General features: G+C 39.9%; 3 protein-coding genes across 4 annotated transcripts; 2 read left to right on the top strand and 1 right to left on the bottom strand.

The window, feature by feature from the left end:
- Positions 1 to 681: 681 nt before the first annotated feature.
- Positions 682 to 1858, bottom strand: LOC108094810. 2 transcript variants are annotated; one of them, XM_017195580.1, is made up of 3 exons: positions 1584 to 1858; positions 955 to 1496; positions 682 to 868 (listed from the first exon to the last, which is right to left on the bottom strand). In XM_017195580.1, the coding sequence occupies exons 1-3, from the start codon at positions 1785 to 1787 to the stop codon at positions 793 to 795; spliced, it is 822 nt and encodes a 273-aa protein (XP_017051069.1). In that variant the 5' UTR covers positions 1788 to 1858; the 3' UTR covers positions 682 to 792. The 2 variants fall into 2 exon arrangements, with proteins under 2 accessions (XP_017051069.1, XP_017051070.1); XM_017195581.2 differs by having other exon boundaries at positions 848 to 865.
- A 7655-nt stretch (positions 1859 to 9513) lies between these two features.
- On the top strand, positions 9514 to 17352 carry LOC108094738. The gene is made up of 5 exons (XM_017195486.1): positions 9514 to 9906; positions 9985 to 10527; positions 10811 to 11274; positions 14596 to 14777; positions 17249 to 17352. Exons 1-5 carry the CDS (start codon positions 9514 to 9516, stop codon positions 17350 to 17352), a joined length of 1686 nt encoding a protein of 561 aa, XP_017050975.1.
- Positions 17353 to 17731: 379 nt separating this feature from the next.
- LOC108094785 lies at positions 17732 to 19994 on the top strand. The gene is made up of 4 exons (XM_017195559.2): positions 17732 to 17856; positions 18750 to 18910; positions 19064 to 19236; positions 19419 to 19994. Exons 1-4 carry the CDS (start codon positions 17850 to 17852, stop codon positions 19837 to 19839), a joined length of 762 nt encoding a protein of 253 aa, XP_017051048.1. The 5' UTR covers positions 17732 to 17849; the 3' UTR covers positions 19840 to 19994.
- The last annotated feature ends 2384 nt before the right edge of the window (positions 19995 to 22378 follow it).

Here is a 22378-nt window from a genome sequence, read left to right as displayed (position 1 = left end):
GGCACATGCGGCAATAAAAACCTTGTTATATAAGGTGAAAAATTGGCTTACGCATGGGACTCGGAAAAACCAAGGAAAATCGAATGCGAGCGTGTATGCTCTCGCAATGCAATTCATTTCTCCATTAACCAATTAAAAGCAATTCATCAACTGACATTCGCAATTTATAAAAAAAACACACCATATTAATAAGGGTTGTGTATAAAAACTTTTGTAAATTAAAATTCCCACTGACAGGCAACATTGAAAGGGTTTTAAAGTCAAGGGGAAATTGTTTTCAATTAAGTGAAAATTGCAATTTAACTGGTATTCAGGTAGAGTTTTAAATTATAGTTCGGAGAAAGAGTATTTCGTGGAAAATCGGTGCATGGCCAAAGTTAAAACCAAAAGGAATTAAAAAGCCAGGCTGATAAGCCAAGTCTGGTTAAATATACAGTTTACAACTGCAGTTTATTGGAGCAGCTTTAAATTTTAAACTTTATAATTAACTTGACGCTGCTTCTGTAAAAAGAATGTGTTTACAAAAAAGTGACTCTGAAAGTTCTTTTTCACCACATTTTAAATTTTTGTTGCCCCAAGCCGAACCAATTAAGTCCACAAAAAGGCAACAAAAAAATTACCGCACAAATATTTTTCCATCTCAACAAGTAATTAATCAAATAAAGTATACTCTTGTCAATAAATTTATTTTCAGTCAATGTATTTCACGCTTATGGCTAAGATCCAATTAGAGGCAACTAAACACTTTAGTTTTTTTGAGTAAAGTATCCCATAATTTGTGTTGTTAAGTCATCAAGTGCTTTCTGCAGCATTGGCCGCTGCGAAAAAGGGGAAATTCATCCCCATCAGCATTTTGTACAGCTTTCTGCTATCGGAAGAGAATAGAATGATAAAAGGGGAAGAGTTACCAATTTGATAAGCGGCTTAATGGTGACTTTGTTTATTTTGGCTTACTAGATCGAGTCGGAGCACTTGCCCTGGGCATCTCGCACCTGGTGGTTTCGGCAGCGGACGGGTTTCTTGGTTGCCGGCATCGAAGATCGTTGAACCTTGACCTTGAAAATGGGCGAGTTGTGACCTTTGGGCGGAGTGTACTCAATGCTCTCGGGCAGAGGGGGAGGGGTAATTGCTGCAGCTGCTGCCACAATGGGAATATCCTTGGATCTGGCATGAAGGATGGGATGTTGTACGGGCTTAGGTGTCCCACCGATTGGCGTCTCCACAATCATTAGGTTGTTTAACCTGGATTTTGGTTTCGCTAAACTGGCCGCAATGTCAGCCAAAAGATTCGAGCTAAAACTGCTGTTCAGCTGGGAATCGCTGGCTGTTGTGGTTGCCACAGTGGAACTTGCCACGGTGGAGATTGTACTTTCCGGTGGTGCGGCCACCGATGTGGTGCTCGTTGTTGTGGTGCTCGCCGCTGTGGTTAACTTGATCGGTTTGACGGTCAACGCACTGTCATCATAGTAGTAATCCTCCTCATCGTTATATGTCTCCTAATTGAGAGATCCAAAGTTATTTTTAGCCCGCTCGCAACTCGTTAGCCGCATATTGGTTAACTGGTTTTTAGGGCCAGCACTCACCTCGGCCAGTCCGTTTTGGCCCACCTCGATGATGGCCACATCCTTGATGCTCACGTGGATGTTGAATCTGCCAGTCTGCCGCTGATCGAAGACCACTCGTCCCGCCGAATCGGGCCCTTCGCTGGTCGCCGGCATTTCGACCTCGTCGATGGGCAGCGTTTGGACCAGGCCAAAAGCCGTCAGTGTGAGCAGTATCAGCAGCATTTTCCAAGTGAAACCTGTTCTAAGAAGGCACGAAAAGAATCTCGGATGACAGCACGAGTGTTCTTCTTGAAGGTGCGATCACAACTGAATTGATTGCTGGGTTTGCAGACCCTACTTAAAGGTACTTCTTTTACGAAAAGCACTGTGAGAAAAGTTATTTTAGATTAAAGTAATATGTATATTTATAATAACAAAATAAAATTAAAATAGAAGAGGCTTACATCATTTAAAAAATAAGTCATATTAAAAAATATAATATTAATCATCACAATTTTCATAGAAGCTTCTTTCAGTGTTTGAAAGATATTTGTTTTGAAGATAATGTTTATCCTCTTGCAGTACCTTTACAATATTCTCCACACTTATGTCTTGTATGCATCTCAACATTTTAGGAAAAGAACTTAATTTTTTTTCTCCTTTAGGGCCTTCTTAAGGAAGTAAAATGAATGTTCCCAAGTATTTAACGATTCTAAGCAAATAACATTTCAATAACACATTCTTGTGTGCATCAATAAAGCTGAATTTAACTGCGGCTATGCACATTTAGGCAGTGCAATATGTAGTACGATACAAATACATAAATATGTGTCCACAATATTTACTCTTCACTTGGCAAACACAAACGCCACCTTTGAGGTGCTAAAGAGCGGCTCAGAAGAGCTGGAATACCAGCTTGAAACTAAGTGACCAACAGCATGTCTAATACCAAGTGCATATAATCATAAAGGTAAATAGATAGAGACATTCGAGCAAACAGTCAGACAGTCCAGTTGAATTCACTTGAGGTCTGTTGATGTGGGCAAATGACGTGAGAACTGGTCAAAAGCCGTGCCAGAATATTTAACCATTTAAATCGCACTTAAATGCTACCCATGAATACACATAATAAAGTGATTGTCGGTGTAGACACACTATGAAGATGCAGATTTATGTTCCCCCAGATATCCCAGCCACATTCAAATAATAATTCGTGGTTCATCTAGCCAGGCCACTTAATGTTCATCGAAAAGTCATTAATTAGTCCAGGTATCGAGTCCAGCGAGTCCTGCCTTTCCAATTAGCTTCCATTGAGTAATTAGGAGGTCAGTTTCTTGTGCGTAGCCAATCAACGCCCCGGCACCATTTACATAACACCTAACCACTAATTATGCAATTATGCAAGCCATTTCATATGCCAAGACCACTTCTCGACCATCCTGGTCCCTAATTTGTATGCAACGTCATGCAGAGTGCAGAATCAGCATTTCTCATTAGACGGAATTCTCAGACCCGAAGCGCAAAGGAAAAAATATGGCCTCAAAAAATTAGATTAATTTGAAATGAAATTTCAGCCAGCTGGCCGCCGCTTTTCCGCTTTCCTTCGACGCTGTGCGGCATTTGTAATTAGTTTTTTAGCGTATTCTGAGCCGCAAACATTTCAAGGTTTAATGCATGGCTGGCAAGCCTTGAGAAAACTTTTTCGCCTTTGGGTCAGACCTCTGTCAAGCTCAGCACAAAAAAAAATGAAATAAAAAAGAAAGGACGAGAAAGGGTAGAAAGAAGCTGGCCGCATATGAAGTGTATAAATTACACTTCATCATGAATTTATTATCAGTGCTGCAGCAGCTGCATCTGGAGCTGCCACGAATGCACCACTGCAGCACGCTGGCTCAGCACAAGATGGTCTCCTTTCCTTCTCACCTGCACACACAAACACACTCACAACAGGGGAGAAAGTGTGCTTTCTCAGACCGAAGATTTAAGCACCCTGTCCCATAAATTGAAACTACAGAAATTGTAGGAATGAAATACTTAAATTCTTAAATTTGTATCCAGCAAAATATATTTTTAAAGATTAAGCATGATATACTGTTTAAAACTCAACCGATATTTGAATATTTACTTAATGTTTTATTTTAAAATTTAAAAAAAAAAAGGAACCTTCTTAATATTAAAGTAACATTTTTCATATTTATCTTTTTATTCAAAGAGGTTCAAGCTTATATTAAAAGGTAAACACATTTTGAAAGAGTATTAAAGGGGTGCTAAACACGCAGCCGTGGCAACAACAGCGTTCGTAGGATGTTGACCAGAGCATGCATTTTTCGCGCCAGCCAACTTGAAATTGTGTAAACTCAGCGGAAAAATATTAATTCTAATTTCCAAAGCCATCCCAGACCAAGGACCTTCGCCTTTCCCTGAACAAATGCTTACCGTTTAGCAGCACCTTTAATTTTGCACTTTATAAGAGACGCAAGGAAATGTTTCGTGTGAGTTTTCCCTTTTTCTGCCATTTTTTACTGTCGTTACACGGCCATTTGCAGCTTTCATCAATTAGCTGCTTGAGAGCAGAAAAAAGAAGGCAAACGTTGAGTAGCTTTTAGTGTCGTAAGATTCCGAGGCAAAGGCTTATGCTAAAAACTTCTGCCTTTCCCACTTTTTGGCAGAGCCGTCTTCGCAAATAATTGTCAGGCTTTTGTGCCCAGTTTGGTAAATCGGATTCTCAAGTGGATGAGTGAAATGGTCTGTAAACGCAGATGTTGCAGCTGTTCACTTGTGGAGATGCAAATTTAACTTTTTTCGTCATAAGCGATTCACCTGCATTCACCACTATGAATTTAAAACTCATGTTACAATCAATTGTCTAATTTTGTCTATGCCCACATAAATATTTAAGTTGGCTAGACAAATAGCAGTCATGTATAATAATGCTCTCTGCGAAAAGAACTTTTATTAAATGTGCAAATAGCCACTAACCAACCCGCATATAATTTAAATGATTGGGATACAAATTCAATAGTGATGAAGATCAAACTCACTAAATGGCCTGTAGATGTTCACTTTCAACAAAATTGATATGTGGCCAAGCCCATTGATATAAATCAGGCTTTCCCACATTCATATTTTATATATTTACTACGGAAATAAATTACACAATCTCAGAAATTGGTTTTTATGGCTTATTTTAAGAAAGATATTTACTTAAGCTAACTAAAATATGCCGTAAATTGTGTTTTGCATATATATGCGTTTTATTAAAAATAATGTGGGATGGAAATGTTTTGGAAAATATATGTAAATGAAAACAAAATTCTAGCATAGCGTGAAAATAAAATGAATACTTGAAGAAGCATATTATATATCCTCTTGAAATCTTTTAGGTAATTAAATGCTTGTCAATGTCAAAGGCTAAAATTTTCCTGTCAGCGAACCTAGAACATTTCAGGTTTAATTTTGTGTTATATCTAAAGCTCAAATATAAAGGCAAACAAAAAATGGTCTATCCGTGGTTGTCAACGATATTGTGTATATGCACTTTGGCCTCAAAATGTCGGCGAGCATTTCAACCCAGCCAGGTGGCAAAATGAAAAAAATTAATTCGATAATTAAACACAGTGCGCTCATCGTTTTAATCTCTGCGCACATTTTGCATATTAATCACTTAATTAGGTTAACATTATTAAAATAAACACGTCGGTCTCTCTGCTGTTTTTGGCCCGTATTTATCAGGCAAACACACAAAGGCACATACACACCAACACGTGTGCATAGGTGTGACTTCATTTTATGTGACGCAGGTGTTTAAAATGGTGGGCTCAAAGGCTCGTTTAAGCCCTCTTTGTGTGTGCGTTCATTAGGCCAACTATATAGGCAGCCACCTAGCGGGTACTCGATGTACTACCACAAAGAGTTTTCACAAGTTTAAGGGAAATACACTAAACCAATAGTAGTTAAATATAAATTGACTATACAGTCTGAAAATATTTTAATGTATTATTTGATACAAACAGTCACAGTTTTTTGTTGAACAAAAAATCATGAACAGTAAGACTTAAAAGGTATAAAAATATTCAAAGCCAAATCCCAGCACTTACAAAGCAATAACATTTATAATTTTTATTTGATTTGAAGGTGATATACCTTGTTGAATTTGTTCATAAAATATCTAAGCAACTGCATCATTAGTTTATTTTTGATTTTTTGGTCGATGCTTTATAATTTTTTTCACATTTTTATGATGTAACCCCTGTCAAAAATTCGAAAAATGGACATCACTTGAAAACTCATAACTTGTCTAAATGGTTTCGATTTTTGGGTCGATTTTTTGAGGTTTTTCATAATGTCCCCCATTTTCAAAATTGCAAATAAAAATTTTCTGAAAAATGTTATAAATTTATCCAATCGTTGCAATAAATTTTTACCGTGTACATGCCGGGAATGCCGACGATTAGATATGGAGAAATTCGTACGACAGGCGAGTAAACGCGAACTGCAGCCGCGAAGGAATGTGTGCGTATCCTTATCACAGGGCACATAAATAATATTTATTGTTCTTTATGGGGCAGCTCAAAGGGCCGCGAAGATGTGAGCCCCACGGCCTAGTGTCAGTTGGGAAACATTCAAGTGTTTCAAATATTTTTTAACAGCTTTCCCCCCGCCAACTTTCCCCCACTAACACACACTCCCCGGAAAATGTCTTCATTGCGCTTTAATGAAATGCGTAAGGGAGGCCAGGGAAAACGGGGGGGTTGACAGCGGGTTGGAAATTCCCCGTTTGCTCTTCTTATTTGCACTTTAAATTGCGCACAAAAGTATGCTCCAGCCTTCATAATAAACACAATTTATGTGCCGCCTACCTTTTCGCTCCATATTTTCTTTTGGCAAACATTTCTCTGCCAGAACTTTGCGATTAAGTAATTCCAAAAGTTGTTTGTAAAAAATTACTCAAGTTCATGGAATGTGTTTGCTAGTAATATTTTAAATTGAGCGACACTGCCATCTGATATTAATAATACTTTTTGGGGGCCATGAGTCCCAGCGTCTCCGTCGAAACTTTCAGCAGACTTGCCGTAAAGTAAGGTTTATTCCGCCGCAAAGAGACATCAATCAACTTGAGCATCAATCATCCCGAGGTTCAGTTAGCAGAGGTGAGTGACGAATGCCGAGAAGATGGCAGCCAGGATTGCCTGGTGTCAACAGGGGAAATTATATTTGGACGGGATAATTGTTCTAACCCGTTAAAATAAGTGCCACAATTTCAATGAAATGTTATTAGTTTTAAATAGGAGCTTGTCAAAGCCGTTAAACTTTTAAAGCTTTTATTGATTTGGTTTGAAGCCAATTGAGGACGTAGTTATTAGAAATGGTTTCTAGGTTTATACATTCCTCATATTCCTTATGATTTCATCAATATTTGAATACTTCTTTAGCATAACAAGTATTTTTTGTGTTATTTAAATTTTTAATTTAATTTTCTAATCTATATATATAAAAGCAAGTTGTGTTAGTTACACCACTTATAACTTAAGAACGGCTGAACAGATTTGGCTGAAAATTGGTAGGAAGGTAGCTTAGAGCCCGGAATAGGACTTAGGGTACTTTTTATTCCGTTCGACATACCAAAAATCGCATATAAACTGAGTTATTACCTCATCACACTGACAAGCACACTACCATAGCATTTTAACTCAATTTTTTTGAAGTGAATTGAAGTTATTTGTGATTTTGGTGAATTGAAGTGAAGTGAAGTTTTTCGTGCTTTTTGTGAATTGAAGTGAAGGGAAGTTTAATTAATAATGCCGCGACCAAGACGATCGAATCTTTCCCGACAAAGCCGTAATGCAAGAAGACTACGAAATACTGCAAATGGAAGGTCTGAAGAAGAACAAAACATTGAACGTGAACAGAACCGCGTTAGTATGGGTCGACTTCGTGCTTCTCAATCAGCAGAGCAAAGAGAGGCAATCCGTAATACGGCTCGGTTGACAATGCAGAATCGTCGAGCTTACAACAGAGGTCAAGAAATAGATCATTTGCGACGCAGAAGAAATTTATCAAGTGCTGATTTGAATCGAGCAGCGTTTCAATACGATTGCATCACTGATTACAGCTTGCATCCTAGCGTTTGCATTGGGCAAATGGACGTTGTTTGCGAGTATTGCGGTGCACTGAAGTTTTCCGGAGAAACGCCTGGATTATGCTGCTTTAATGGTAAAGTTAAATTGCCATTGTTGACTCCGCCACCTGAGCCATTGTATTCGTTGCTTTGTGGTGAAACACAAGAATCACGCCACTTTCTTGCAAATACCCGAAAATACAATGGTTGTTTCCAAATGACGTCATTTGGGGCAGATATTATCGAAGAACGAGGATTTAATCCGACATTTAAGGTTTTTTTTTTGTTTTTATTACATAGAATATAGTTAAAGAATAACTTACTTTATCTTAGATACAAGGGCAGATTCACCATCGAATTGGATCATTACTACCTTTCGAAGATACACAAAAAAAATTTTTACAAATATATTTCATGGGCAACATGGAAGAACAACTTGATCGACGTCTAGCGATCAATGAAGGGATGAAGCGAGCAATTCTTCAAGACATGCAGTGTCTGCTTCATGAACATCATGCGATGGTCAGGTTGTTTAAGAGTGCTTTAGAGCGCATGCCAAATGATGACTATAAAGTTGTCATAAAAGCAGATAAACGACCATCTGGAACACACGAAAGGACATTTAATGCTCCAACAAGAGACGAAGTCGCCATCCTGATTGTGAACAATTTGATGAATGAGGAGATACATTATCGGGTTTTACTCTTGATCGAAGATAATATATGTGTTACCTCATGTGCGGTAATATATTAATCAGGTTAGAATGCCAGCGCCAAATCGTGAAATGAATGAGGCATTTAATCGAGAATTAGAACGGGAACGTGAATATGATCACCAGGAATTAAATTTATTAGTTCAAGCGAATGTACCCCTGTTGAATTCCCAACAGAAGAAAGTTTATAATACTTTAATGAAGGCAATCGATGAAGAAAATGGTGGTTTATATTTCCTAGATGCCCCTGGTGGTACTGACAAGACATTCCTCATGTCATTAGCTTTAGCAACTGTTCGGGCGAGATCCAACATAGCTGTTGCAGTTGCTTCTTTGGGAATAGCAGCCATATTGTTAGAAGGATGCCAAACGGCTCATTCAGCATTAAAATTACCGTTAAATCTTCAAATTATTGAGGAACCAAAGTGTAATATTGCAAAACACTCGGAAATGGCCAAAGTTTTAATGGTATCGAAATAAAATTTTTCCTTTTCATATATAAAACAAAAAAAAATTTTCTTTCTCTTTTAAACACCAAACGAAGTTTTACCTAAACTATCGCCATCTGGTGGCGGAACGGAGTTCGCTGGGTTTACTAGTTATTTTATAGGTCTGGCAATAGGTCTGGAATTTTTTGCCAACTCATTCGAGTATTGAGAGCTCATAATTGCAGCCGGAAACTAAAGGTCTTAACCCCTTTTACAATCGATGACTTGCAACATCTTTGTCCCTAAAAAGCTTTAACTAAGATATCTCAGAATAGATAACAAACTCTTAAAGGATACAAACTTCGAAGGCGATCTAACATTTCCCTAGAGCTTAGTCCTATAAAAATGCTCGTCGACTTGTGTTTCGTCTACGGATTTTTTTTAATTTCCGGGGTGTTTGGCATGCCTATGCACGCCCTCGAGGGTGTAATCTATAAAACGGATTACTTATATAATTTGTCGCGACAAATAATCGCTAAAAATCCAATCGATACTATAGCTACATACTCTATAGCTCGGAAACTTCCGTCACCGCAATTGATTTTAACCAGGTCCATTGAACGAATTTTAACGGAGGAGTTTAATGTACCAATTGTTGTTTGGGGAGCTCGCCGGAAAATCACTTTGCGACATTTACTGGGCTATAAAACTATGATTTTCGTTGGCATTACGAGTGTTGAACCCGACGAGGATCAAATTTTCGATGTTTTAACCGAAGGCCTAGTTGGTTTGCATCAAGCTCCGATGCTCTTCATAAATCAGCACATTGAAATAAATACGCAGCCTACAAGAAAGCAACTGAAAATCTTTTTCGCCTGGTGCTGGCAGCATCGGTTCACCAACGTATTTCTAACCATTCAAAAAATCCTTCACAGCAATTTTTCTGGTAATGTATTCAGTCAGCTGTACACCTATACACCGTTTCCAAAGCTCACCATCAAAAATCTAACCCGCACCGGATATCAATACGAGGATATAATGATGGATTTCAAAGGCTATGAATTTCGAGTGCCTTACTTTCAGGATCCTCCATTTGTGCTTAAGGTATATAAGAATACCTCAGTCTTTTTATGGGGATGGAGGTATGACGACTTCTAAGAAATTGTATTTTCTAATTTCCAGTTACCAAATGGTCAACTATCCGGGGTCATGGGGCTTCTATTATCCGCCTATGTTACGCAAAGAGGGGGTCGTCTCCGCCTGGAACCCGTCGTCGGAGTGGACAGGTACAACTACCATGAGCACCTAATGCTGGCCGCCGCCCGCGGCGAGGTCGAGATCGGTGTGCATCCGTACTCATCCATGCAACCAAACTCATCGCTGACGGCCGGCAGTTTTCCGCTGGGAATGACCAGCACTTGTGTTATGGTTCCCTGGCAGCGGTTGCCGCCGGCGGAGCAATTCATGCGGATGGCCGCCCGTGTGAACGGTGTTTTTTTCCTGTTCCTCCTCCTGGCGATGACCCTATCCTGGCAGCTGGCGCGTGGGCGGTGGAGGCGTGGCTTCCAGCTCACCCTGACGGCCATATTCCTGCAATCGCTGCCGACCTTTCAATTCCGCCGGCTGACTGAGTCGTACAAATACATCCACGTGGCTGTGCTCCTCTCCTGTTTCGTCCTGTGGACAGCGCGCACATGTAATCTGTCATCGGTTTTTACTTCACAGGTATGCTAATCACAAAAAACAATTCAATATAAATAAAATAGAAATTCTTGGGACTCACTATCCATTAGATGTATAAGCTATTAAATACATTTGTAGGTATTTGTTCAATTGTTTTCTGTAATAACCATTATAACTAAAATGTTTAAACAAATCCGTATGAGCTTTAATGAAATAATATTCAAGTTAGAAGCAGGTATTAATATATTTCATATTAAGAATAATATACGAAATATACATTTATATAGGCCATTAAAAACTTATATATTATATTACCAACTTCTAGGTGCCTGGAAGGCAGATCGAAACCGCTGAGGATTTTCTGAATTCGAAACTGCAACTTATGTTGACAGAATCAGAGGTGGAAATGTATTTCACCCCCGGTCTACTCCCGGAGGCGCTGAAGCCACGCCTCCTGATGGTCAACAGGACGATGATAGTGAAGCACTTGGTCAGCATGAACAGCAGCTACGCCTACTGCATTTCCTCGGAAGCCTGGGTTGTGGTTATGATTATGCAGCAGCGAATGTATCGGCCACCATTTCGAGTGGCCTCGAAGCTCTGCACCAAAAGGCAGTTCCTGCACTTTCCCGTGCAAAGCAATTCGCCGTTCAACCGCAACTTTGAGAAGTATACCCTCCTTTCAGGAGAGATGGGCTTTTTGAATTATTGGCGTCTACGAAGCGTCTGGGAGGCGGTTGATGCTGGTATCATGGTTCAGATGACGGATGCCTATCAACCGTTTAGGAGGTTGACTCTGAAGGATTTTCATATCTTGCTATGTCTGTACCTGCTGTTTTTGCTGATATCCAGCCTCTGTCTTGTGACCGAAATTGCTTGGAACTATTATAAAAATGTCAGAGTAACACAACAACATATTTAATAATCTTATATATATAAATCTCCTGTCACGATGTTTGTCCGCGATGGACTCCTAAACTACTAAACCGATGTTAAATTAAATTGGCATACCATGAGCAGTCTGGTCCAACTTGAGAGATAGGATAGCTTAGATCTTTAATTATAGTCGCAATTTTATTTTATTGCTAATTATTTGTCTATAATGGATTATGTTCGCCTGGTACCTAAAAGTGGATTTTCCAATTTCTCCCTTCGAATTCGTTCCGCCAATACCAACATATTCAACCAAACCTCATTTTGAAGTACCAGGCGAACAGAATGCAATAGTAGGTGGTTACTTTTTTTAATATTTTTATATTTTCAATCTTCAATTGAAGATTGGTTCCCCGATTATTCTGCTACGTAATTTGAATCCACCTCAATTATGCAACGGTACACGTTTAATCATCAAAAAGATCACCGGAAATATTCTCGAAGCAACCATTTTAGCTGGGAAGTTTAAAGGAAAAGTGGTCCTGTTGCCACGTATTCCAATAATACCGTCGGATTCTACAATACCTTTCAAACGGCTACAGTTTCCAATTCGTTTAGCTTTTGCCATGACGATAAATAAGTCTCAAGGCCAAACAATGTCCATTTGTGGTTTGGATTTAGAAAGTCCGTGCTTTTCTCATGGACAATTATATGTTGCATGTTCACGTGTTGGAAAACCGTCAAATCTATTTGTGTTAGCAAAAGACAGGTTAACCAAAAATATTGTGCACCAATTAGTACTAAATTAAATTGAAATTGAAAGTATATATAGTTTAATAATAAATATTACTGTTAGAGACTTAAGACTATTTGCCTTACCTACAGTTCTTCTTTAATTGTATACTTCAATATAATATTACAATAACTTTAGCTACAGCAACGCGTAGCCGGGTCTGCTAGTATAATATATATTTAATATATTTAAATTCAATATCAAACAAATATAAGATTCTATGTCACATTTACACTAATATGCTTTGTTAGAAAGTTTCTATATGATAACCAGAATTAAAGAATGGAAACAATAACCAAAATCGGACTTTAAATTCTTTCGAAATATTTTCTGCTTATGTTCACGCATTTTTTTGTACTACCAATCTTTAAAAGTTTAAAACTGGAGTTTGAAACTCCAATTGGAACTCAATTCTCTAGCTAGGCGCTAATCGTGCAACCGTTTATAGACGGTTAGGTGTTCCATATTGTGAAAAACTTCAATCTGCCTAAGGGGCGGAACATCCATATTTGAGCGCAACTCATTTGGCTTAACTTTTGTCTGGAGAACTTCACGAAGCAAATCGAAAGAAGGAACGGAGAGTCAGTAGATGGGCAATTCGAAGCATATCGACGACTGGGTAAATAGAAAATTCAATTTGAAACGATTGCTTACTGGATAACGAAAGCCTTCCTGCCAGTCTGTCTGCTGTGCACTTTTGGGCCAGCCTTCAGCAGAACTTTCCACAGGCAATCCGCATGGCATACGTTCCTCTTTCCATAATGCCAGTTCGTAGTGCCCCCTTTCTCTTCTTCCTTCCACCAAATCATGCCCAATCCCCGCCCATGGCTCCTGCCCACTCAGCAAGTTGGCCACAAACAAACTTCCTGTATCGATGGTAGCACACACGTACCGTTATCGCCCAGCCCCCGGGCCAATATCTAAGTGAAAACACAGATCAACAGTACGACAATCAGCAGAGAAACAGGCCCAGGCCCCACAGACACACATCCGCAGCCAGGAACATATTCCCATTCCCACCTCCACACATCCCCACATCCCCATATCCACATTCCCATATCCCCATCCACATCCACGTCCACGTCCACATCCACAACCACTCCGTTTCCAATCCCAAAACTCGCACCTGCAACGTAGGCAACATCAGAGAAGGCAAAGGTAAAGGCAAAGACAAGGCCGAAGGCCCCAAGGCACTTGCACCGGGGAAAAACTCTAATTTAGGGTTCTTAGATCTAGATTCGGAAGTTTTTCTGTCCTGGGGAACATCATAAATTCTGAATTTGGAAACAGAAGCATGCATATGCCATGTATATCAAAAATTGCCAAGAAAAACAACTCTGTTAACCGTTTTATATACTTGAACATAATTCGTATTTGTATGTCTTTATAAACTTAAATTTTGTATTTTAAAAATATGTTTCACTTTTAATTAAAATTATCGAAAACTGAAATTAAAGCTAGTAGTGTAACTTTATAAATACCTTTAAATATTTTTACTGTTTTTACTAGTTACTGGCCACAAATCATTTGTAGGTTATTTATATGCCACAATTTTATGAAAATAATAAAGTTATTTTCTATGATTTTCCCCTTTATTTGTTCTTAGTGTACTTGCCATATTTCCCCCACAAAATGGCAGGCAGGTTACAAATTGTATGCTCCACCTCCTCGCTGCCTGTTTTCCCTTTCACACTCAACCTCCTCGCATCCTTGAAGCACTTTGATTGGTTGTATAAGGCACCTCGCCCTTTCCCCATTTTTGCACGTACTACGGCCAGTTGCATTTCTTGGATTGCATTTCAGCAACATTTATGCATTTTTAATGTGACAGCTGAAATGATGAGACGGCTACCGAGGATTCCCCTTCCCATGCGAACGCCTCCTTGTGCTGACAGCGTGTGTGCACCTGTCCCGTGTTCTCCACCCTTTGACCCCACGGCTTATGCATTTTGCAGTGTCAAGAAAGTTTCACTCTCGTTTCACTGAGGCCAAGAGCAACGATTCCAGTAAATCATTAGATAATGTGCCTGGGATTTACGGTGACTCAGCACATCATGCATGATACATTGAATAGATCATATATAATTTAGCTAAGGAAATTGGTCTTGAAACCAAATCAGATATCTTTTCATATATTCAGTTGCCTCACAGAGTTATAATTACAATTAATAGATAGATTGATTTTGTTTAAGTTTTAACCGATCTTATACAATTGAATTGGGGTTTTTTCCATTTAAATTGAAAAACCCTGTTGAAGCTGTAAAAAATCGGCTAACCAGAGAGCAGCTGCTTCGGCGTGTTCTGATTACCATAAACTGGCAGAAACCACCCACCATCTAGCACCAATAAAGGGCCACTTTGGGCCACATCCAAATGAGGACCTGACCACAATTGACTGCCAACTAGGCGCGTGCATAATCATTGCAATTTTGTATGATTTCCAGCCTGGCTCCCTTCGACCGCAGCTTCCCCGCAACGCAATCGCCCCACTTGAATGGCAAATGCCGCGCGGCCACCGCAAAAAGCAACGAACGTACGAACATTGGGTCCTGTATCGACAGTGGCTTTTGCCAGGACCAACATCCTTATTCCGCTGCCTCTAAGCTGGAAGTGCTTTCCATACCCGGTAATCGTTGAGTACAGGGGAATATCGTAATAACGCCAATACTAATGGATCTTATAATCCCAAGTGCTCATTAAAATATATTATATTGTTATAAAGAATTAGCATCATCTTCTTCGAAGACTTTTAATAGCAATGTTTATCAAATGGGAAAAAGGGTCGCATATATTTGCATACAATTTGAACATTATTAATTTCTAAGTATTGAAGATCTATTACTTCTAAATTTTTTGCTTATTTTTCTATCCAAATTCTATAACCTATTTGTTGAATTTCAAGAAATCGAAATCCAATCTACAGTAAATAAAGTTGCACACTCCTTTTTGACTTGTACTTCTACTGTATGCTTTATAGTTAACTTAATGACTAGGAAAACATGTAGTAAATGGAAAATACTGGGTATTGCTTAATCGGGGAGGCTCTGGAAAATATCATCCTTGGTCGTTGCGAAATGGAAACAGGAGCAACAGCGGCAGCGAAAAGCGACAACTGCAAGTGCAACGTTGGTGTTTATTAGCATGATTAACCCGGCCGCATTGCCGCACAAATTGCAAACGCATTGAATTTAGGTCAACGGGGCGGATAATGAGGGGGGCTGATGTCGGATTGGGGGCGTGGTCGAGGCGTTGGCGGTGGCAGCAATGGCAGCAGCGATGGCAATGGCGAAAGGGAATCGGTGGGTGGAAAATGTCAGGGCATCTTGTAATTTGATTTCGCCATCGTCCTGGCAATCGGCGCCTCTGTTTGTTGGCTGTTTTTGAGCTGGCTGTTGGTTATTGGCCTGGTATTTTGCTGATTGCGATGGCCAACAAAGGATGCCCGGCTGAGCCACCAATTTGAGTGGCCCGAAGAAATGTAGAATGAACAGAAAGGTTGGGGTGTAATTAGTTTTTGATGCACTTCAGAGGGAAAGAGAGTGAAAGAGGACAAGTCACGCATACGGGCCATAAACAAAAAGCCGAAAGGCTTGTCGCACTTGGCTTGTTTCGTTTCATTTCCGGTTAACCACATCCTGCGTAATAAGCGGCACTTCCGCTCCGCAATGGACTTAAACTGTTTTGTTTTCGGCGCTACCATTGTTGGTCCGGCCAGGTTCTGTTTTTATGGTGAGTCTATTTTGGGTTTGCGCAGAAGACAGGAGGTAAAGCAGGATGCTCTCACTTCCGGTCGCATGCAGAAAATACATTTAGGAAAAATAATTGTTCAATAATAATATTATTAATAATTTATTTGGCTAATATTTTAAAGAGAATATAAGATTCCATTTAACTTAAGCAGAAACTATTTTAATTTGGTGGAGAACTGAGAGAAAAATATTCAAGTTTTTGAAACATCCTCTTTCGAAAGCTTTTAGTTTCTTGCCAATGAAAAAACTTTTTAAGTTTCTGTACATTTTCTCTCTTTGTGCAAGTTGTCTTTCTGAGAAGTTTCTGAGCTTTCGCCTGCGAATGGCACGTTTGCCGGCACTTCTTTTCAGCCTCCTGCGTGCCATGCAAAATGGAAAAGCCACAAACTGGAGCTGCATTTTTATTTGCATTTCACTCGATGGCTGCCAGCAGGCATTGTTGCTGTAATTGCCTGTGTAGGACATGCCACTTGGCTGGCCAAAAAAGCAAGGACACGCCTCCAGCAGCAATGGGATTGTTTTGTTTGCCGAGCAGCAACAACTGGCCCTGTTTTGCGGCATGGCTTACGGCAAATGAATGAATTCAACTCCATTTGCCAGTTTGCAAGACTCGAGTGCACAAGCAGTCTAATTGTTGACATAATTAACCTGCCCATCGGAACAGTCGATGTACAGCCAGCGCTCTTTTCATTAACATTTCGCACGTCGCCTTCGAATTTCGAGCGCAGCCAAAACACTTAAATAATGCGCAATTTCGGTGTAATTGCGTTACAATTTTGCGGCAACAATGTGGCGTGCTCCAGGACTCCGGGCGGAAGTGCACCGCCACTTGAGATGCGCCCAGCCCTCCGTGCCACCTGGCAGCCCCCAACGTTAAGTTATAATAGACCCACGACCCAAACATATGTTGCACAATCATTTTATTTGCAAGAATTAAGAGCTTCCCGACGTGAATAGTGCACAGAGAGCAAAAATGAAAATAAATAGTTACAAATAAAATCCTTAGAGCTACGATAAACATAGTAAATTAGTTATGAAAACGTTTGTTTTGTATAACATATATTTTAACTGTAAAGCAAAATGTTGCTAATCGTAACGCAAGTATTTACATTTTTAATCTTGGTGATAATAAAAAGATTTTTAGTTTTAATATTCAAAAGATAATTTCCTAAGATTAAAGTTATGTAAACGATCGTAATAAAAAATACACACATTTCAATTGTACTCACTTTTATAAAAAATCTTTTTTAAATAAGGGGTGGACAAGTCTTGAAAATTGAATGAAGATCTACCTTTAATATTTTTGCGGTTATCTGACGGAACCATTAAGTACCTATATCCTTCGCAGGAGTGACTTTAACCACTGTCTACATCCTGGAGGATGTGTGCCTGGGATTCTCCTGCGGTTGCAGTGCGGTTGTGCATTTGTGCGTGGTGCCACTGCCACATTAGCATTCATGTGCGTGTGCGCCATCCGGCAGGTGGAAATGTGGGAAAGTCGGCGAGGACCTAAAGGTCCTGGCAAAAAATCCTAAAGCCAAGCCGTGGTGGCTGCAGCTGACGCTGATGACAACGTCGGGGTTAACTGGCATTAATGGCATGCAGTCATTTCGTCGTTTTGGCCCAGGAAGCCGTTGGCGAAAACGCTCGGAAAATTGTTGAAAAGCAATCGTCTGGCTTCGAGTCCTTGCGTGTACATATCCTGTGAAAAGGCGGCCTTTTGAACTTTTTCCGTTGCAAACATTCCTTAGCCATTTGTCTTAATGTTTGGCCAGGTATTTGGGAAATAGTTTGAAACTCTGGCAGGCACTAATATGTCAAATATATTCACTTGACTTCATTTTCCGATCAGTTGTTAACTACATTCAGTTTGCTTTAGATACGGTTTGTAACCAAATTTAAATTGCTGCCCTTTGTAGCTTTGTCTGTTATTAAAAACATTTTCCTCGATGGAGGGTAAGTGAATACAATTTATTCCAACGATATTAAAAGGGAAGTTTAACTTTTTTGGGAATTACTCGTGTTAAAAAGTTTTGACGAGATTGCTGAGTTTGAACTACAAAGTTTTATTTGCACAACAATATTTTGTAGAAATTTTAATTTGGGAAAAGCTACTTTGTTGCCAAGTTTTAAGACATTGCTTAGAAAAGTTAAGTTTTCCTAACGTGTTAAATGTTTAATAAGAGTTAGGATTCAAGGAAAGGAACTCAATCTTTTGATCAGTTATTCCATACGGAATGTTCCTTTATTGTTTTCGAAAAGGCCGACATGCCCCGCAAAACAATTTTCCACCACCTTTGTTATCGACACCAATGACAAACCACTTTTTGCTCCATTTCCTCTGGCCCCTTGAAGCTATTAAAGCCGAACTAAATGGGCGCAACTAGGTCAAAGTTCAGTCTGTCAGCCCAAACAACAGAAATTAGACGGCGGAAAAATAGAAACATTGAAAAAATATGAAGCGAGGAAAGTCGTCTAGACGTGTGCCAAATGAAATCAAAACATCGTACACTGATTCCGCGGCGTACCGTCGACTGTTCAGACATATTGATTTTATATCATCATCGATGGGGGGATATTCCAGTATTCCATTAAAGGACTCCGTGCGTGCTGCGATGCGTGTGCTGCGGTGGCGGTCACGGTTCGACAGTCCGCGAATTTCGGTATAACCTCCAGTCTTTCTCCGACTTTCATCCAAGATGCGTGCCCACAGGCTAAATGCCCAGGAGCGCGAAAAACTGCGTCGCCAGCGCTCCGAAACGCGACTTGTTATAGAACGATGCAACGATCTAGGTTCCAGGGTAGCTGGTTTTAAGTGTCACTAATCTTCTAGAACTCGCTTCTTGCAGGTTTCGAGTATGTGGTCAATCCGCCAGTTTGGCCAACGGTCGGTTTCCTCAGGAAAATCCGCAGGGACTCCAGCGGAACTTTCGTTCGGGATAGCTATACCAAAAAGCTGCCGTCAGTCGGTCCAAATGCCTATGATATTCCCTCATCAATTGGATTTAATGTGAGTGCGATATTTTCTGTACGAAACAAAATAATTCTCATTGTAAGATTTTGAAAATTGAAATTTTTAATGTTAACCAATTAAACTAATGATATTTTTTAGCAAAGGTTGGTCTCAACACAATTTATTATTAATATTTTGACCCATTAACAGTATCCCTCAAAAGCTGGATTTTCAGCCTTGGCCAACAAGATGCCACGCTTACCCCCTTACCGAGAACTTGGTTATCCTCCCATTGGATCCTATGCCACCGACTTTCCAGGAACTCAATACTACTTTACATTTAACAAGCAAATTGTTCGCGAACAAAAATGGGTAACGCCTGGGTAAGTGTTCAGCAACCATTTCATATTTTTCCTTAATTTGATACAATTTAGTCACGAGACTTAGAAGCTCCTAAGATTTCTGTGGTGCACCCAGCAAATGTGAAAACTATTACAAAACTATGAGACAACAACATCTCTTGTTTTAGTGGCATGAAAATGTATATGTATGCATTGTTTTTCAGACCCTCCACGTACACGCACCACCTGAAATATCCGCAATGGGATGTGGAGATGGCTTTCGGTTGCAAGCGCCTCATCTGGCCTTCGGTGGCGGTATTCTGCAGTCCCCACAACAACGCCAAGTGCTCCGTGTGTGGCAAAAAGCCGGTGGGCGATTATTTCCACAACTTTAGCAGTGATGCGGACATGTGCCGAGTGTGCATGCACGCCGAGGTGGCGGCGATCAAGAAGTGCAACCTGCAGGTCACGGAGCGGTACAGTCGGCAGCAGAAGATCAAGCAGTTCGTGCCCGCCCGATACTGCGGGTTCTTCCACAATCACGACGGAACCACTGCCACTATAGAGCGGGAATCTCGAAAGGTCCTGCGCCAGAAGATTCGCGTGGAAAATTACCTGTATCGACTGAATGCGAAGATAGATTAGTGGAAAGATTAGTAGAAAAACCTGAACTTTTAAAGAAAATTATATGATTACACTTCCGTTACTGATCTTAAATACCTTATATACTAGCGGCTATCCTCAACTTACTTTCAAATATCCCATTCGAATTTTTAAAATAATCAGAAACGTTGATTCAATACCACTTTTTTATTTTAGCTTTTTCCACTTTTTTTTTTTGGGAAAACGAATTTAAAATGTATTTATGAAAAATGCTACAAAAGTTATCCTCCAATATATAGTTTTTTGCATTTGCGAAAATGGTAATTTTTCAGTTTGAATTGTTCGCCTGGGGAATTAGTTTCAAAAACATTATTCTTTGTTTTCCCCTCAAAAGCGGAAGTGAGCATTGACTGTATTGTATGTTTTCATGCTGGAACATTTTAATCGCATTTCCGCCACTCGGTTTCCTCTTCCTTCTGCGTATCCCCACTTCCGGTCGAGATGGAGGATTTAGCTAGCCACACGCAGCCGGCCAAAGTCGGCAACAGCAACAGAAACATTGGCAAAGACAGCAGCGTCCTTGGCCACAATGCAACAATGGCTGCTGGCCATTGGCAGCCATTACGGACATTATGGCATGGGGACGCCATAGCCCTGTCAATGCAAAATAGGATTTCACAGTTTGCTTGTTTTGCATTTGGCCAGCAGCAAACTGGCCACGCCTCGGGCGAGAGTTGGTTTTAGCCAGGTCCTCGTCCGCGTCCTGGCCAACTTTTGGCCATTCCGCACACCCGTGAAATTCTGAATGCGAGTCAGGTGCTCCTTCACCTGGAATGAAATGGGTGGCAGGCCGGTCCGGCAGAGAAAGTTTTCAAAAGTGGAGTCCACACATTACCATGACACTTCCTGGCTCATGATTGTAGCCACAGTATGGAAATCTATTTAAAATGCATAAGGAAACCATTCGTGATTTATATGCGTGTCTTTGCAAGGGCAAGAAAAAAGGAAAACTATCAATAAGGGAAAACAAATGCGGGCAAGATAAATGGGAAGTATTACAAAAATGCATTAACTGTTCCCAAGTTGTTGTGGGAAATACTTAATTTATTTTAAGTTTGGAAGACTCCTAAAACTTTTGAATATGCTTTAAAGAAAATTCCTTTTTAATAAAGATGCATTTCATTGCATCGAACCAAGCAATAGTCAACCCGACCCCAAATAGTTTCCCATATTAAAAGCACCGAGTTTATTGAAAGGTAACCATTATTTATTGATAGAAGTTCAGACAGATAACGAATTGGTTCGCAAGCTAAGACGCCACCTTCTCATCAGTCTCCTCCCAAAGTTCAAGCCAAGAGGAATTTTGTCCAATCAGGAGTATGCTGCAAAAGGATATTTTCTATTTCGTGTCCTGGAAAACCACTGAACGCAGATCGATTGCCAAACAAAAAAGAACAGCCACTGTGATATAAATGGTGAGAATTTCAAACTACATCATCAGCAACCGTTCCCTTCTTTTTGAACAATTTTCAATTTTCACATTGAGGAGACACGAATGCGTGCCGCAGATGACAAATCGCTGGACTTAACCGTGCAACCAAAAAGAACAGCCACTGTGATATACGAGTTTTCGATAATATATCAGCAGCAGAAGTTCCCTAGGGTTAAAAACGGAATGGATGTTTGTCAGATACGAACGAAAAGAAAAAACAAAAACATTGATGTTTGGCACTTTAGGTACAAAAAGAACAGCCACTGTGATATAGATTTTTGATAAATAACTTACAGCACAGCAACTATTCCCTCTACTTTAAAGGCTGTGATTCATCACTAAAATTGTAACTTTAAGTATGTTTTTTCCTTTGATGAGCTTTGGACAACGACATGCGTTATAAAGGAAAATCACTGTGATATGTAACTAAATAACGCATATCACAACGATCGTTCCTTTTAGCGAATGGCCCGTGTACTTTAGGAATCACTAAACTTTATTGTAGTGCTGCGAATGCCACAACGAACTTCAATGGTTGTCTAGCTTTATGATCAGAGAAGTCACCTAAGGCTGGACGACCAAAGAAACTAATTGCAACCGTTTTTCACTGGTAACTTCACCTTGTCTGTTGAATATTTTAAAATTATAGCACGAGTGTTCGGTCTAGTCACTTCGCTTGAAAGGAAATGTTTGTAAAAGCGACTATACCGACAATCGCCATTTAATTTTAAAACTGATGAGCCTTAAGTTCACTTGTTGGATTATTGGTTTGTTTGAAGATTCGATGATGTGGTCAGGATCTTGAGACACACTTTGCCCAGTGATGAGAGATAAACATAACTGCACAAGATGCATCCCAGGATCGGGACCTTTTGGTAGTTAACACTTTACTGGTCGTCTTCTCGAGATTATAGGACAAACTTTACCCAGTGCTGCTAGGAAATTGGCAAAACCGAACAAGGTTTGTCGTATAATTGCTTTTCGGAGCTTCTAGTATTTGTTCACTCTTTGATCTTCACACACTGAGAATGCGTTGGTAACTGATGATCTTACTGCCTCAGGCTAGATCTTTTATACCCGATTTTCTAG

The sequence above is a fragment of the Drosophila ficusphila genome, unplaced genomic scaffold (genome assembly GCF_018152265.1).
Source record: "Drosophila ficusphila isolate 14025-0441.05 unplaced genomic scaffold, ASM1815226v1 contig_414, whole genome shotgun sequence".
Taxonomy (NCBI): domain Eukaryota; kingdom Metazoa; phylum Arthropoda; class Insecta; order Diptera; family Drosophilidae; genus Drosophila; species Drosophila ficusphila.
The sequence above is the reverse complement of the archived record's forward strand: the minus strand, read 5'-3'. Positions and strand labels throughout refer to the sequence as shown.

Bases quoted from the DNA above. Each gene is read 5' to 3' on its own strand.
- LOC108094738 (XM_017195486.1), top strand. From the start codon at position 9,514: ATGATTTTCGTTGGCATTACGAGTGTTGAACCCGACGAGGATCAAATT. The intron at 11,275-14,595 runs GTTGACTCTGAA...TATGATTTCCAG, and splicing joins GCCTATCAACCGTTTAGGAG to CCTGGCTCCCTTCGACCGCA. The intron at 14,778-17,248 runs GTAATCGTTGAG...TATCCTTCGCAG, and splicing joins GGAAGTGCTTTCCATACCCG to GAGTGACTTTAACCACTGTC.
- LOC108094785 (XM_017195559.2), top strand. The intron at 18,911-19,063 runs GTGAGTGCGATA...ACCCATTAACAG, and splicing joins CCTCATCAATTGGATTTAAT to TATCCCTCAAAAGCTGGATT. The intron at 19,237-19,418 runs GTAAGTGTTCAG...ATTGTTTTTCAG, and splicing joins CAAAAATGGGTAACGCCTGG to ACCCTCCACGTACACGCACC.
- LOC108094810 (XM_017195580.1), bottom strand. From the start codon at position 1,787: ATGCTGCTGATACTGCTCACACTGACGGCTTTTGGCCTGGTCCAAACG. The intron at 1,497-1,583 runs GTGAGTGCTGGC...TCTCTCAATTAG, and splicing joins GCCAAAACGGACTGGCCGAG to GAGACATATAACGATGAGGA. The intron at 869-954 runs GTAAGCCAAAAT...CTCTTCCGATAG, and splicing joins AAGTGCTCCGACTCGATCTA to CAGAAAGCTGTACAAAATGC.